Source organism: Schistocerca americana, chromosome 6 (assembly GCF_021461395.2).
Source record: "Schistocerca americana isolate TAMUIC-IGC-003095 chromosome 6, iqSchAmer2.1, whole genome shotgun sequence".
In the NCBI taxonomy this organism is placed as follows: domain Eukaryota; kingdom Metazoa; phylum Arthropoda; class Insecta; order Orthoptera; family Acrididae; genus Schistocerca; species Schistocerca americana.
Genome location: NC_060124.1, coordinates 319,540,285 through 319,557,805, shown reverse-complemented (window position 1 = coordinate 319,557,805; position 17,521 = coordinate 319,540,285). Strand labels below are relative to the sequence as shown.

At 38.4% G+C, this 17,521-nt stretch overlaps 1 protein-coding gene across 1 annotated transcript in view; it reads left to right on the top strand.

Moving 5' to 3' along the window:
* The window catches only part of LOC124620111 (WD repeat-containing protein on Y chromosome), a 480,275-nt gene extending 463,085 nt beyond the window's left edge, over nucleotides 1–17,190 (top strand). The window contains exons 18-19 of the mRNA XM_047146781.1: nucleotides 7,685–7,856; nucleotides 17,078–17,190. Coding sequence (XP_047002737.1) covers nucleotides 7,685–7,777 — 93 coding nt within the window. The 3' untranslated portion in view covers nucleotides 7,778–7,856; nucleotides 17,078–17,190. The remainder of the gene's footprint in view (nucleotides 1–7,684; nucleotides 7,857–17,077) is intronic.
* The last annotated feature ends 331 nt before the right edge of the window (nucleotides 17,191–17,521 follow it).

The following is a 17,521-nucleotide window of genomic DNA, read 5'->3' as shown; positions in this document are numbered from 1 at the left end:
TTTTGAGGAGGCACATGGTAAAACAAGAGGGGAAGAAAAAATATTCCAGCCTTCTTTGTCACAACCTACTTCCAGCATATACAGCGTGGCAACCATAATGTTGTTACATATTCACACAAACAAAAATAATAACAAAAACTATTTCACTCCAGCAATAAAATGAAATTATAGGGACAAACATTGGATGTAGGGGGTTTAGGGCAGGGCCAAGCTAATTATATAACAATACAAAAACAGTGTCATTAAAAAACAAATATTATTCACAAAATCAAACATAAGGAATTCTCAACATGTGACATAATGTTACAAACATGAAAACCACAGTAATTGGACATTTCACTTGACCTATATGTAGCTTAAATGAAGCCCTCTATACCCATAAATCTACACATGCAATTCTAAAACGCAATATCAAAAAATTCCCATCACTTATACAGCTCAAGCAAAGCCAGTGATACCAAAATCCCACACAAAAATTGAAAACCTGCAACCCCAGGTTTACTTGGCAAGTTAAAATAAAGAAACCTTTACACTAAAACAAACAAACCATAAATAATGCATTAAAAACCAAATAAAAAATAGTTGACCAGTCATAGGCACTGATAAGTACACCTAGGTTAACAGTCTCCCCCTCCTACACACACAACTTATGAAAATGAAATGAAATCTTCCAAACAGCTCCCATCTCCCAAGCTGCCCCCTCCCCCTTTTAACCAACCCCAATCAGCCCAACACCACTCCTAAACAGAACACCTACAAGGAAATAGAGCAAACAAAAACTCTTCCAGCAACAACACAGAAAAATTACACATAGCCAAATGACCATAAATAAGATAAACATCTTCATTCATGAACACCCACCACAGGTGTACACCATCAAATACAACAACATACTATCTAAAAAGATGATCTGCTTAAAACACACAGCACCCCAAGAATGTCATCCAACATAACATACATATGTCATGGCTCAAAGCATATGGATGGAATTGGGCACTTCCCTTGATCCAACTATTTATATCTGAATGCTGACAACAGAATCCTCAATGGTTCTCAAACTTTAAAATCAATAAGTGCATATAAATGCATGACAATGAAGCAAATTTTACTGCACCATCCAGAAAGCATACAGCACCTTTATGGAGAATGAAATGAAAACTTTTGGTGACAAATAAAGGAAAAAATTTGTAAATATACAGTGCTATAGTCAACTGACTAATTTTGCCATGGTGGAGCAATGAGGACAATTAGCTTTTTCATGGCTAGTTCTCTTTTAACAAGAACATGGACAATATGATATCCATCATATCAAAGCTGATCATCAGCTTTGGGGGTGTTCTCCATACAATACTGAATGTTTTAGACAAATTACAAAAGTTTTCTACTCTGAAATACATCTTTCATTACAAACCTCCTTATTAGTTAATGGAATGAAAGGTTTCTTTAGTTTTTCATTTCAGCTCAATTTACATGTGACTAATGCTAATATACTCACTTCAATAATAATGAGAATTACTTCCAGATTTTTTATGTATGTGTATGACTATTAAGAGGATAGAGTGAAACACATCTATGACAGATACAGGAAGGAGCATAATGGGATGGGTTTATAGCTTGTTCACAGCAAACAGCTTCAGTGTTAATATGAAATGAATTAAATGTATTGATAGGAAATGAATACATTCATGGGAATGGCATTACTTAAGGTTCACTGACATGTATCATTGAAACAGTTTAGATATACTGACCCTGCAAAGAAATGAGTTGTCACAACAGTTGAAAATCCATGCAAGACTAGAATGTGGACCTAGAGTTCCTGCTTTTAACAAGAATTTACCATAAACATTAATACCTTTGATCACATTTCGTGGCCTATTCAAACTTTTGTTGTCACACGTAGTGGTGGTGCTATTGTCACATACCCAATGGGAAAAACTCTGGCAGTAGTATTCTGACATCTTTGGTGGTCTGGAATAATGTTCAGTCCAATGGTTGTCACTTTTCAATTGTGTAACATCAGTCTTCTGAGTTGTTCGATGCAGCCTGCCATGAATACTCCTTCTTTGCCTCTCTTCATGTCAGAGTAGCATCTGCAACCTACATCCTTCATTATCTGTTGCATGAATTCCAATCTCTGTTTTCCTCTAGAGTTTTTATTGCATACAGCTCTTTCTAACACCATCAAAGTTACTCTGTAGTGTCTTAAAAGGTGTCCTAGCATCCGATCCCTTCTTGTTGCCAATGTTTTCCATTTATTCCTTTCCTCCTTAACTCTATGGAGAACCTTCTCATTCTGTACCTTATCAGTCCACCTAACTTTCAACATTCTTCTGGAGCACCACATCTCAAATGCCTCAATTCTCTTCTTTTCAGGTTTTCCCACATATCAGTTTTCACTATCGTACAGTGCTGTGAAAATTGATCTGTGGGAAAACCTGAAAAGAAGAGAATTTTCACTTCTGTGCGTTGCTGTGCCTCCCTCCATGAACCATGGACTTTGCCATTGGTGGGGAGGCTTGTGTGCCACAGTGATACAGATAGCCATACCATAGGTGCAACCACAATGGAGGGATATCTGTTGAGAGGCCAGACAAATGTGTGGTTCCTGAAGAGAGGCAGCAGCCTTTTTAGTAGTTGCAGGGGCAACAGTCTGGATGATTGACTGATCTGGCCTTGTAACATTAACTAAAATGGCCTTGCTGTAGTGGTACTGTGAACAGTTGAAAGCAAGGGGTAACTACAGCCATAATTTTTCCTGAGGGCATGCAGCTTTACTGTATGCTTACATGATGATGGCATCCTCTTGGGTAAAATATTCCAGAGGTAAAATAGTCAGCATTCTGATTTCTGAATGGGGCTACTCAGGAGGACATCATTACTGGGAGATAGAAAACTGGCATTCTATGGATTGGAGCATGGAATGTCATATCCCTTAATTGGGCAGGTAGGTTAGATAATTTAAAAAGGGAAATGGATAGGTAAAAGTTAGATATAGCAGGAATTAGTGAAGTCTGGTGGCAGGAGGAACAAGAGTTCTGGTCAGGTGAATACAGAGTTATAAATACAAAATCAAACAGGGGAATGCAGGAGTAGTTTTAACAATGAATAAAAAAGTAGGAGTATGGATAAGCTACTACAAACAGCATAGTGAATGAGTTATTATAGCCAAGATAGACACAAAGCCCATGCCTACCACAGTAGCACAAGTTTATGTGCCAGCTAGCTCTGCAGATGATGAAGAGATTGAAGAAATGTATGAGGCAATAAAAGAAAGTATTCAGACAGTTAAGGGAGACAAAAATTTAATAGTCATGGGGGGCTGGAATTTGATAGCAGGGAAAGGAAGAGAAGAAAAGTAGTAGATGAATATGGACTGGGGGTAAGGAATGAAAGAGGAAGCCACCTGGTACAATTTTGTGCAGAGCATAACGTAATCATAGCTAACACTTCGTTTAAGAATCATAAGAGGAGGTTATAAACATGGATGAGGCCTGGAGGCTTTGATAGCTTTTAGATAGATTATATAATGGTGAGACAGAGATTTAGGAACCAAGTTTTAAATTTTAAGACATTTCCAGGGGCAGATGTGGTCTCTGACCACAATCTATTGGTTATGAACTGTAGATTAAAACTGAAGAAACTGCAAAAAGGTGGGAATTTAAGGAGATGGGACCTGGATAAACTGACTAAACCAGAGGTTGTACAGAGTTTCAGGGAGAGCATAAGGGAACAATTCACAGGAATGGGGGAAAGAAATACAGTAGAAGAAGAATGGGTAGGTTTGAGAGATGAAGCAGTGAAGGAAACAGAGGATCAAGTAGGTAAAAAGATGAGGATTAGTAGAAATCCTTGGGTAAGAGAAGAAATATTGAATTTAATTGATGAAAGGAGAAAATATAAAAATGCAGTAAATGAAGCAGGCAAAAAGGAATACAAACATCTCAAAAATGAGATAAACAGGAAGTGCAAAATGGCTAAGCAATGATGACCAGAGAACAAATGTAAGGAGGTAGAGCCATATATCACAAGGGATAAGATGGATATTGCCTACATGAAATTAAAGATGCCTTTGGAGAAAAGAGAACCACCCGTATGAATATCAAGAGCTCAGATGGAAAACCAGTCCTAAGCAAAGACGAGAAAGCAGAAAGGTGGAAGGAGTAGACAGAGAGTCTATACAAGGGCGATGTACTTGAGGGCAATATTATGGAAATGGAAGAGGACGTAGATGAAGATGAGGTGGGAGATATGACGATGCGTGAAGAATTTGACAGAGTACTGAAAGACCTCAGCCAAAACAATGGCCCGGGAGTAGACAACATTCCATTAGAATTACTGATAGCCTTGGTAGAGCCAACCCTGACAAAACTCTACCATCTGGTCAGAAAGATGTAAGAGACAGGTGAAATACCCTCAGATTTCTAGAATAATATAATAATCCCAACTCAAAGAAAGCAGGCGTCTGCAGGTGTGAAAATTACAGAACTATCAGTATAATATGTTATGACTGCAAAATACTAACACAAATTCTTTACAGGTGAATGGAAAAACTGGTAGAAGCCAAACTTGGGAAAGATCAGTTTAGAGTCTGTAGAAATGTTGGAACGTGCAAGGCCATACTGACCCTATGACTTATCTTAGAAGATAGATTAAGGAAAGACCAGCCTATGTTTCTAGCATTTGTAGACTTGGAGGAAGCTTTTCACAATGATGACTGGAATACTCTCTCTAAAATGCTGAAGGTGGCAGGGGTAAAATACAGGGAGTGAAAGGCTGTTTACAATTGGTACAGAAACCAGATGCAGTCATAAGAGCCGGGGGGTGTGAAAGGGATGCAGTGGTTGAGAAGGGATTGAGACTGGGTTGTAGCCTATCGCATATGTTTATCAATGTGTATATTGAGCAAGCAGTAAAGGAAACAAAAGAAAAATTTGGAGTAGGAATTAAAATCTATGGAGAAGGAATAAAAACTTTGAGGTTTGCTGATGACATTGTAATTCTGTCAGAAACAGCAAAGTACCTGGAAGTGCAGTTGAATGGAATGGACAGTGTCTTCAAAGGAGGATATTAGATGAACATCAACAAAAGTAAAATGATAATAATGGAATGTAGTGGAATGAAATCAGGTGATGCTGAGGGAATTAGATTAGGAAATGAGGCACTTAAAGTAGTAGATGAATTTTGCTATTTGGGGAGCAAAACAACTGATGATTTTGACCATCATAGAGAGGATATAAAATGTAGACTGGCTATGGCAAGGAAAACATTTCTGAAGAATAAAAATTTGTTAAAATCGAGTATAGATTTATGTCAGGAAGTCTTTTCTGAAAGAACTTGTATAGAGTGTAACCATGTATGGAATTAAAACATGGACAATAAATAGTTTATACAAGAAGAGAATAGAAGTTTTTCAAATGTGGTGCTACAGAATAATGCTAAAGATTATATGGTTAGGTCACATAACTAATGAGGAGGTACTGAACAGAATTGGGGAGAAGAGGAAATTGTGGCACAGCCTGTCTAAAAGAAGGTACTGGTTGGAAGGACACATTCTGAGGCATCAAGGGATCACCAATTTAGTATTGCAGGGATTCATGAAGGGCAAAAATCATAGAGGTAGATCAAGAGATGAATACACTAAGCAGATTGAGAAGGTTGTGGGTTGCAATAGTTACTCAGAAATGAACAAGCTCGCACAGGATACAGTAGCATGGAGAGCTACATCAAACCAGTCTCTGGACTGAAGACCACAACAACAACACAGTTCTGTGCTTCAAATGTACATTCTCAGAAATTTATTCCTCAAATTTGGGCCTATGTTTGATACTAGTAGACTTCTCTTCACCAGGAACACCCTGTTTGCTGCTGCTAGTCTGCTCTTTATGTCCTCCGTGCTCCATCTGCTCTGGCAGATTCCAGTGACTAGAGGAAGCAGTGTGGTGCTGGTGAGCAAGACTCACATGTCCTAGTCATCATTGAACTTACTTGGAGGTGCTTTGCTGATCTTCTTTTCAGGATAATCAGCTACGATGATCTGCCCAACTTCTTCTCCAAAGATATGATGCTGTTTGGAGGAATTTTCTCTACTCTTAAAATGATTGCGCACACTCAGGATACTATTAAATCAATCCTACTATATTTCTCTTGCACAAATAGAACACCACATAACAGTTTTCACATAAATGAATCACATTTTATAAGCCCAATGACTCATGGTCTGTCAGAAACTATTATGTACTTCTACAATAAATAAAGTTCCAAAAACCTCTCAAGGTCCTCACAAGTCCATCACTCGCAGCTCTAGAAAGTCAGTAAGGGAGTAAGTAAAAGTAAGTGTCTTTTATTTTTTTTACACAGTTCAACTGTTCACAATAATGACTGACGTAGCACTGTCATGCAGTAAGGTGCGCTTGCTCCTTGTGCTGGGCATGTAACTTCTGTGACAAGCACAGCAATCAGTTGCTCATGTTGATCAACTTTCCACCTTGTAGCATTCTCTCGACGCGTGTCCACCCTGTGCATACAGAAAACAGGCACAAGACAGACACTTCCCATCTCTCATGCTCGTACTTCAAATATAGGGTGTTCGATACGGTAGAAAGCCGAGTGTCTCTAGAATTTATGCTGGGATTCTCGAGGCACTACACTGTCATGGGTTGTTTTCCTGCCTAGGTATTAGAATTCCTTAACTTCATCTTCTTGGTGATCAGCAATCCTGACATTAAGCTTTTGGCTGTCCTCATTCCAGCTACTCTTGATTACATATGTCTGCTGGCGTTGGACATGGAAGTTAATCTTATTGTGTTGAGCTGTATATGAGAATGCTAGAATATTTTCAGTCAGTACTGTCCTATGGCATAATCATCTGGTAAATGTAGCTAAAGTCAAACAAGTATTTGCAGAAATGTACAGTATGACTACTTGTAAAGTGGATAACATCTTGCAGAAGTGGTTCTTGAGCTCTTATGATTCTTACACTCATGTGTAAATATATTAACACCTTAATGGTATTTATGGCTAATATTAAGAATGGGTATGGGATTTACTGTGAAATTTTTTACTGTGGTATTAGAGCCAGAAACAATGTCCTTATAGACTGTAAATGACTTTTTAGGGTTCAGAAGGGAATTATTTATTTTAGTGCAAAAGTCTTAAACAAGTGGCTAGTAAACATTAGGCAGGTTGTTGAAAGTCCCTTGATACTCAAAAACAAAGAAAAATATTAGCTTGTTAGCCATTTATTGTGTAATTTTTCAGAATACTTGAATTGAGAATTTAATTCTGGCTGACACTAACATTTTAACCGTGCAGATTATTAATTTTTTAAGGATGTAGACAACTGATAGTGATCTCTGAAATCAGTAAAGGTAAATCAATAATATGGGTGAATAAATGCTTAGTTTGAACTACCAGAACGAAAACTCAGGAACTCATATGTGTAAGTCCAAGTTTCCTCTACTCCTTCTCATTTGTGTCCCATGTTTCTAATTCATATAATGAAACGCTTTCTGAAATATTTTTGTAATACATTTCCTCACAAAAAATCTATTTCAGTAGCAGATTCATGACATATGTTATATATTTCTGAAACATCATTTACAAAAACATCTTGTAACATTTCTCCCAAACTTTGTGGTTTTTTTGTCCTGTATAAAAAAAAATCAACTTTTTATTTGTATTACAGACTCCTGTGTACCGTTTCCTAGAATATGATGAAATTAAAGAGCCCCGAACTATTCCTACAAACCAAAAAGCATTTCTTACTTTTGCAAAATGAAAATGATGTCACTGGAAACAGAACAGCAGCCAGTCTTGATTTTTGGCTCATAATTTCTTTGCTGGAATATATATTTGATGTGAGTATTTTGATATAATGCATTATATACTGATGAGATACCCAGTACTAAATTGTCTGCGCCATTCCTTTCTGTAACCTCATTTTTATTTTCTTTTTTCCTTTCAATAGCAAATGAGAATAGTACAACATCTTTGTTCACGCTTCTGAATTTATTTCATGCTATGGCATTTGACAACAGGATGGGCATCAGAAATATGACTAACACAGTATGAAAGAAAATAGTGGGAACACCTTCAAGGCCAAAGAGACAAACCTCTGCATATTCCATAAAAATATAGAACCTTTAAATAAAGTTTTGACATTTTTTATTAAGTATTATATAATTTTAAAATATTTTACTTTTATATTAACTGAATGAAAACAATTTTCTGCTTTGTTTCACAAACTTTATTATTATTGTTTCTATTGATTATTATTTTCCTTTTATTTTTATCATTCAGTTGTTTCTGTGAGAATATGGCTTACATTCCACCAATGAGAAAGTCTATGAAAGGTACACAGAGCTATATGCTATGAGTATTCATAACATGGTTATTAAGGAACTCTGCACATGGAAATGATTTCTATAATCATATAGCAAAAGTGTGTTACATGTTCTTGGTTTACTTGTCATGTCAATTTTCAGCAGAAATCCAAGTTTCTGACAATATCCACTGTTGTCTTCAACAGGAAAGCAACTGATAATGCCCATGCACCCAGAGATTACTTCTGTTCCAACAATGAAACATCATCCCCAACATCTTTGTTTCCATCACTCTGTATAATATGAGATATACACCTACTGGTACCATGTGATGTTCCTACACTTTGCAGAGAGTGTATCTCTTAATTTCCACTAACTCTCTTATAATTCAGATCCAGTTGCTTGAGCTAGAATCCATGTTTGCCCAAACAAGATCTTGTGCATATTGTAATGCTATGTTTGCTTTCTTGATGAAGATAATGGTGGATATTGTTCAAAACTCAAATTTATGTAGAGAATTAACCTGACAGCTGCACTGTGTAAATTTAATACAATAAATCTGCCATGATCACTTCTTGCCTCTACATCCTACAAATGTTTTCTGCATTCAAGCTGTGCTATCTAGGTGATAAGCCTTTTACTGTAACTGTTAAGAATGCTCTACAAAACAATTTTAAACAACTGCTGCCTTTTACATAGCATGTTGTTGTCATGGAAAAACCATTATTGATGAGTATAGTCCTTGACAAAAATCCTTGTCATAGACTACCTGCCACAGAGACTAAGACTGAGTCATTCACTTAAGGAAGTTTTAATCTCAGCTGTCCTTCAGAACCCTAATTCTAATATATACAAGAACTGGCAATATTGTAGGATACAGAAGTTACTGTTGTAAGAGTTTTCTTTTGTTTGAGCTGTTCTGTTGCTATATATGTGGTTTAGTGATAAAATATTGTGCAGGGTAGAGTTCAAGTCCCTCTCCTTTCCTGATTTTTAAACATAAACACCACTCACAGATTAGGCCTTTGACCTGTTCAAACTAAGTGACTGTTGCCTCCAAGGCAGTATTAGGAGTATTCAATGTTTGTGAACATGTGACCACCATGTCATCAGTCTCTCTAGCCATTATTACCAATAGATGAATCCTGATGATACCTTTGTTTATTTGTTTAAGAAGCTTCTCATTTGGCCTCACAGAGCTGAATGAACCCTGTCCCAGATCTACCTATCTTGAAAACATATGTGGTGGTACTGGGAACTGAAGCAAGGTCCATTGGCATCAACATTAGTGACATAATTTGTTTTACTTTTGGCCATCCATCTCCCTTACAGTGACTTTTTAAAATTTTACAATTCTTATTTTCTAAATTCTATGTCTTTACACTTATAGAAATTTTATTGATTTAAACATAATTAAAATTTCTACAAACTTCAAGTAAGAAACGTTTCTTCAGAGTGTATAATAATTCAAATGAAGTTTTTGTTCTACTTTTTTTAATTAAAAGAAAATATGGTTTGAAATTAGATACATTGTGTCCACAATGCCCTTAATTCTGGTGTGTTTGACTAAAATAAGTAGTGACACTTTATGATAATCCTCTTAAAAATAAATATAAAATTAACTGAAAATTCAAATTCCCATTACTAAGCATCGCCTCCTACATCTTCTTTGTTGTAGCAGCACCACCGTTTAAGATGGGAAAAGGTTAGCTCTGGTGCAATATTTTGGAGCGCACAAGTTACAGCCAGGTGCAGGCCTGTTAACAGTAAGTTACACTACAAGTGGTTGTGAAGTAGAATGGAGGCAGCAGGGTGGTAGACCTGCTGAAAAGAGTAAATGCAGTGGATTGCATGGTGCAAGTTACAGGCAGAAGGGGCCCACTGGCCCAACCCAGGTGTTATGAATACATGACTTAGAGTGGTGCGTTAGCAAAACAGAGGTGAACAGCCACATATAAATTGGTGCTGGTTCACGAACGAGGCATTCATTTGTGACAGCTCTCTAGGATGGCGGGGTGTGTCACACCACCGTCTACATGCAGCAGCAAATGAGGCGCCAGCATTCCAGTCCATGGCAGGTCACTGGTTCAACCATCTGAGGCCAATGTGGGGTCTTCAGCCTGCCAGTGGTGGCCCACACCATGGCTCGCTACTGCGGGCAGTCTTGTTCACTCCCAACACATGACGGAGGCATCCTGAGGCAAGGGCCACAGATTTGGATGCCGGATCGCTGGTGCTTGTTGTCGCTGCGATCTTAACCACACCGGTGAGGAAGCATGCCAGGGTGCCTTACAGCTCCCAGTGAGTGGCACTGAGGCAGCAGGGATGGAGACCACTGAGTTGACTACCAGCACATCCTGACATTGTCACAACTCTGTGGCCATATGAGGCCGACACACAGCAGGGTGTTGCACAGGTTCCTGAGGCAGTCATTCCATGCCAAGCCATTTCACAGTCAGCAAAATGGTGTCCTCAGCCTTGCGGGACCCAGTGATGCAGACCGAGAGGAATGGGTGCACTGTAGCTGGAAATAATAAATCACTTGGGAAACTCGGACGAGTTTTAATATGGCGCATCCTAACTGCTCATCCTCATTCAACGTCCATCTACATTCGGTGTCAGAATAGTGGGGTGTCATCTGTACAGTATGACGTTCAAGCCCACCGCCTGCATTACAGTCACAAAATGTGGTGAGTGTTGACCAGTTTTTCTTTTTGAGTGTTGGGCGTTTTTTTTTTTTTTTTTTGTTTTTTAGTATGGCTCCTGGCAGGCCATTTTAGATGTTTTGCATAGGCATGGGTCAGTAAGATGTTGTTTTTCATGGCATTTGATTACTTTTTTATTGGTGTATGATGATAGTGAATATGATGATACGGATCTGTAGGGAGTCAGGTTATTTTGTACTTAAATATTTTGTTTCGAGACTAACTGGGAACGAAAGCAACACAATGATAGAGTCAGGGACGCAAGGTGTGCTGGAACCAGAAGTGGAATGGATTTTGTTGGAAAAGGTAGCACAATTAACAGCGGACAATACGCAGTTGAGAAGTGAATTAACATATAGAAGTGAGTGGGAAACCACATCGGATCAGTCGTTTTTGCCTAGGGTGCCACAGCAGGAGATTGGTACAGCTGCCGCAAGTTCGATTATTCCATTTTCTGACAAGGCAACTGAGGATGTGTGTGTGTTTGCAGAGGACTTGGAAACTTCAGCTGTGATGAATGGTTGGTCCGATGAGCAGTTGTTACATGTAGCCAAGATTAGATTAATGGGTGGAGTGAAGACATATGTTCTGAAGCCTTAAGGAAGGTTCAAGCAGTTGAAGGAGGGGCTTTTACAGAGGTACAAGAAACAGAAGTGCCGAGAATAGTGCTCAGTACTTCAGAGGGAGGTTGAGTACAATGACGAATAGGCTGGGGGAGATGGTAGAGCAATTTGCAGACAGAAAAAGAGAAATTAACAAGTGTACTTACAAACTGGGTCAGAGCGATGAAGCAAATGGTGTTCTGTTGCAGGAGGCTGAGCAAAGAGTACTTGATGTATTTTTGAGGGGGTTACTGGCACATATGCCACAGAAAATGCGTGAAGGGACTCAGAAAGATTTATATTCAGCCATTCAGCTGGCAATTCAATGTGAGGAAATAGACATGGCAATGGGGGTACATGATAGACAAGCATTGTTTACAGCTGGTGTAAAACGTTATAAGTGTGGTCGTATGGGACACATGCAGAGGCAGTGTACTCAGTCACCAAGGAATAGAGAAATGTGTGGAAATCAGCATTGCAGAGGATGGAGAAGTGGAGTTAGTAGAGGTGGACAGTCGTTAAATGGCAGAGGGGGCCCAAGACCCACCTAACGAACCTCCCGTTTAATTTCAATGCTACAAATATGTATGCAGAGGTGGAATGTTCAGCGGTAAGATCCATAGGAACTAAAATGTTTAAGATTTTGTTGGATACAGGGGAGCAAGTATCAGTGGCTACTAAGAGTTTAATGGGATGAAGGAAGTTAGACCCACCACGTTATAGGTTGCATGGAGTGGGGGATAAGAAGGTCATACCTTTGAGGTCAGTGACAGTTGACTTTTGCATAGGGAAAGTCCAATTTGGTGCATGCATGGAGCCAGTACCATGGGTATGCGAGGGCTACGACATGATCCTAGGAGTAGATTTCTTGCATCAAAATCAAGCCAAAATTGACCTTGGACAACAAACTGTGGAACTTGGTGGAATGTTATTTCACCTAGGGGAAACTGTTGTCAATGCAGAGCTGTCACGAGGAGCGTTCAACATAATGAATAAACCAATTGAATCATATACATTAGCATTGAGGCTTAATTCACATTAGTGTGTGTCTGATGGCATCGGGAAGTCGCTTTGGGTAAGTGTGGAGTCGAATCTACCTGTAGATACAGTATGTCTTATTGAACCATTGGAGGATAATGAATTTTTGGATCCATTAGGTTGTTTTGTGGAACATAGTATTGTACGCATACAAGAGGGAAATGGCTGGCGAGTAGTCCCCATGAACGTGGATAATTTTAGCACTGTAGATGTGAATATGGGAAAAGGAGTACCAGATGATGAAGATTGGTGTCTGAGGGGTAGGCATAGCAATCAACCACTGACTGCCAATAGAACTGCATTGCGTAACATAGTTAAGCATTTGAAAGGAGGAGAAAAAGAGCATATGGAAGAATTGTTGTGGGGAATTTAAGTATTTGTTTTGTTCGTGAGGGCCATTACCAGCAACCCCATTAGTTCAACATAGGATACCAACAGGGAACGAAGCACCTGTTTACTGTAAACCATACAGAATACTGACATATTTGCAGCCAATTGTGGAGGATTTCTTTGATCATCAGCTTGAGGACAGTGTTATAGAGCATAGTAATAGTTGCTGGCAGTTAGGCATTGTTGTTGTGCCTAAAAGATCTACAGATAGAACTAAGAAATACAGGTTCTCTTGTGACTACTGATACCTCAATAATAAGACAGTAATAGATTCATACCTCATTCCAAACATATCAGAGACTTTGGATCACTTAGGACAGTGCCAGTACCTTTCTACAATGGATTTGACAAGTGGTTATCATCAGTTAGAGGTGGCTCCAGAGGATCGTCCAAAAACTGCTTTCTCTACTCCGGGAGGCCATTACCAGTACATCAGAATGCCATTCAGTTTGAAAAATGCTCCAGCAATGTTTCAGAGGTTGCTGAACAATGTATTGAGGGGTCTGAAACCATGGCAGTGTATTGTCTATTTGGATGACATTATAGTGTTCTCAAGTATTATGGAGCAGCATAGACAGTGATTAAGGGAAGTCTTTGTGAGGTTAAGAGCAGCTCGTTTAATGTTCAGCCAGGAGAAGTGTCATTTTGCATTGGAAGAACTGAAATATTTAGGTCATATCATCAGTAAGGATGGAGTGCGAACAGATCCGAGGTTGGTACAGGTTGTAAGGGATTTTTGGGAGCTGAAAACAGTTAAGGAAGTGCAATCATTCATCAGAATTTGCAATTTCTATCAAAAGTTCATGAAGGGCTTTTCCGGATGAAGATGATACATTCTGATCAATTCACAACATGACCATCCTATGTCTCTCTGACACCGCCACTTCAGTGAATTGCCCACGTCCTGTCCTCAGCACAGCCATGACCATCACTGCCAGGTGTTTATGTCAAGAGCTCCCATAGGACAGTTTCTTGGGGGAGGGGGTTTGGGGGTGGGTGCAAATCGATTGGGGATGGTTTATGAAGTATTTTTAATGTTTTGGAAGACAAATGGCAGCTTGTAAGTAGCCATGAAAACATTTCAGTTTTGATCCTGTTAAAAACCTGCATAATAACAATTTTTAAATCATTTTCTTGGAAGAAAATTATCTGTTTACACTATATTTTTTTCCTTTCCCTGAGAGCCAGCAGTCGCCTCCCCTCCACCTCCCCCACTTGTCCCCCTCCCTTTCCACTAGGTATGGACGTCCTTGCTTCACTCCACACCATTTCTGTGTGAATTGGGCTGTACTAATCTTTTTAAACCACCAGTATGCCCCTAATATGCATTGCAATGTTGCTGTGATGGCAGCAAAACAGGGAAAAGTTTACTTTACTAATCGTTAATCCATTACCAAAAAATTTAACTTCATTAAACATCAAAGCATTACTTTGCAGGAGATTTATTATAAGTTAATTGTTAAGTCATAATAGTAAACTTTATGCTGTGGGTGTAGTGAAATGAACCAGTCAATTAAGTGTATTACCACTGGTTAAATAAAAATACAGGGTGTACATACAACTTCAAAATCTTATTTCAACGACAGTTGTTGAAATATTTTAACAACATTTCTTTTATTGTAATCAGTGTTTATAAAAATTTTTTTGACAGTGTTTAATAGACCTCTATATGGGCGCCTTTACTTGCATGAAGCACATCAAGACGGTATTTGATTTCTTGACATGTTTGGTGTAGCATAGTGTCATCAATGGTGGCAATAGCATTATGAATCAGTTGCTTCAAGTCAGTAATGTCCTGTATCTGTGTTTGATACATGACACCTTTTACACACCGCATAAAAAGAAAGTCTAAGGAAGTGATATATGGTGAATGTGGTGGCCAAGGAAATGGCCCATTCTTCCCAATCCATCTGCCTGGAAATGTTTCATTGAGGAACCAACGAACATGCAGTCCCCAATGTGGTGATGCACCATCTTGCTGGAAAATGATAGCTAATTGTAAGTCAATCAGTTTTGGTGCTAGATGTTCAGTCAGAAGGTCGAGATAAACATCTGCAGTAATTGTTGACTCGTTGAAGAAAAATGGACCAATAATTCAGTTGCACATGATTCCACACCACACATTCACTTTTTGGCTACCCCAGTGAAGCTCCCTAGTCACATGGGGGTGTTCAGATCCCCAGATTCTCACATTGTGTCTGTTTAAAGTCCCAGAAATATGAAGATTTGGCTCATAACTGAAAAAACTTGCTTGAGGAATGTTTCATCCTCCGAAAGGCGTTTCATCATGTTGATTGCCAACTCTGTCCATTTTGGCTTGTTATTTAGCTCAAGTGTCTGTAACAGTTGCACTTTGTAAGCATACAACCATAAGTTCTTGTGGAGGACCTTGTCCACAGTTGAATGTGATACTTGCAACTGTCTGGCAGCAGTGCTGATGGACTTCGTAGGTGAATGAGTAAAGGCATTTAAAACATGATTGATATTTTCCTTGGATGTTCTTGGTCACCCGCTCCTCCCTTTATCCAACACTGTCCCTGTCTCCATAAATTTTTTGAGCCATGCACTGATTGAATGGTGCGATGATGGAGCTCTTCCATACTTCATTCTGAAGTTTCATTGAGTCTGAACATCCAATTTTGTTTCAATAAACCAGGACACACATTGAGCCTTCTCTTGAGAAGCTGCCATTTTATAGAAGTTCAGTTCCTTCCATTAACAGAGTATCTGAAACACAAAATTTTTATACGTATAAAAACTTTAGTAAACAGTGATTACAATAAATAAATTTTGTTAAAATATTTCATCAACTACTGTTGTAATAAAATTTTGAAGTTGTAAAGGGACTTAGTGACACTTTGTATTTTGATTGGGGAGCTTTAGGTAGGACATTGAAGATAAATAAAAACAACAGTTTAATCAATTAGTTACCAATGAGAAATTTTAATCGTATGCACACCAGCACTGCCCGCATTTGGGTTCTTGTGTCAAGATCTAAACAGTGGATAGTCATGCCCAAATAACATTTGTTGTTATCTGACCAGCAGTGAGTGGTAGTTGCCAGTCAATTGGTTTTGCCAAGTAAATTAATTATGAGAGCTGTAAAGGACTGGAGAGATAGGGATGAATCAAATATTGCATTTTATAATCTGCACACTTCATAAGAAAATCTAAAATTATTTAATGCTACACCTCCAATGTAGTTCACAGTTCATAAAAATAAAATCTAAGATCATATTTGTTGCCAAAATAATTTTTTTAAAGTAATGATTCCTACACATTGGCTGGTTAATATGAATTTGAATGAAAAAGTGCCACATCTACTTACTTAACATGTTGTTATAATCGAATATGCTTATTAACAATCCATCTGCCCAATGTTCTCCTCAAAATTTAACTTTTGCATGGATTTAAGGAATTTATTAGCTTCTCAAATGACTTAGATTCCATGACATTCAAATAAATCATGTTCATAAGTGAAAAAACCCATCAGCTAGTGGAAAAGGAAGCAACAGCCATACAGGCAGAAATTTTGTGGCACCAAAGATTTGGACACAAAGAATGCTTATCCAAAGTATGTGGAGTCACAAAGTATAAAGGAAATGTGAAGAATCTGTGCAAGGAAAAATGAAAAGATGACCTTTCAAACCAAGCCAAACTACTACTGAAAATATGCAGAAACTGATAGATAGTGATGTGGATGATTTACACAGACCTCCTTAGATGGAGCACATACTATGCTACTTACCTCGATGGTCACTCAAGATATTCAGCAGTGAAAGTGCTAAAGCAGAAAAATGACGTGTTTGACTCTTTTGTGGAGTTTAAGGAGTGTGCAGAGTGAGACAGAGAGACAACTGAAAAAGTTTCCAGTTAGACGATGGGACTGAGGACATATTACACCGGAAAAACAAAATTTATTCTCCTCCATCCAATGGAAAAGCTGAGCAACTGAATCAAACACTTATATACATTGTGATGTGTTTATTATTCTAAGGCGGTTTGTCGAACTCCTTTTCAGAAAAAGCTCTGATGATGGCCTGCTACATGCAAAATATATGTCCAACAAGATCACTTGGTGGAAAATCTCATATGAAGTGTGGAAGCAGTGTAGGTACATGGTGCAAGACCCCCTGGGTATGGTAAAATTAAAATTCATTAAAAATAAAAAATTAAATAAATGAAACAGCATTCAACCGTAAGTGTCAGTAAAGACATTAATTATGAATGCACAGTAAGGCACAGACAAATGACTAAAACACATCATTCACTTTTTACTCTCTTGTATGTAGGATGGTTAAGATGTATTGCTCAAAGTATGATGTGATATGAGTGTTATGTGTTATATGTGATTCCGAATAAAAGAAGACTTAACAACAGTATTAAGTGTTCTTATTGAAGTGAAGTGGAGCCAAGTTGGGAGAATTTTCTTCATTTTTTGAGAAACACTGCTGTCCTTGGGGTT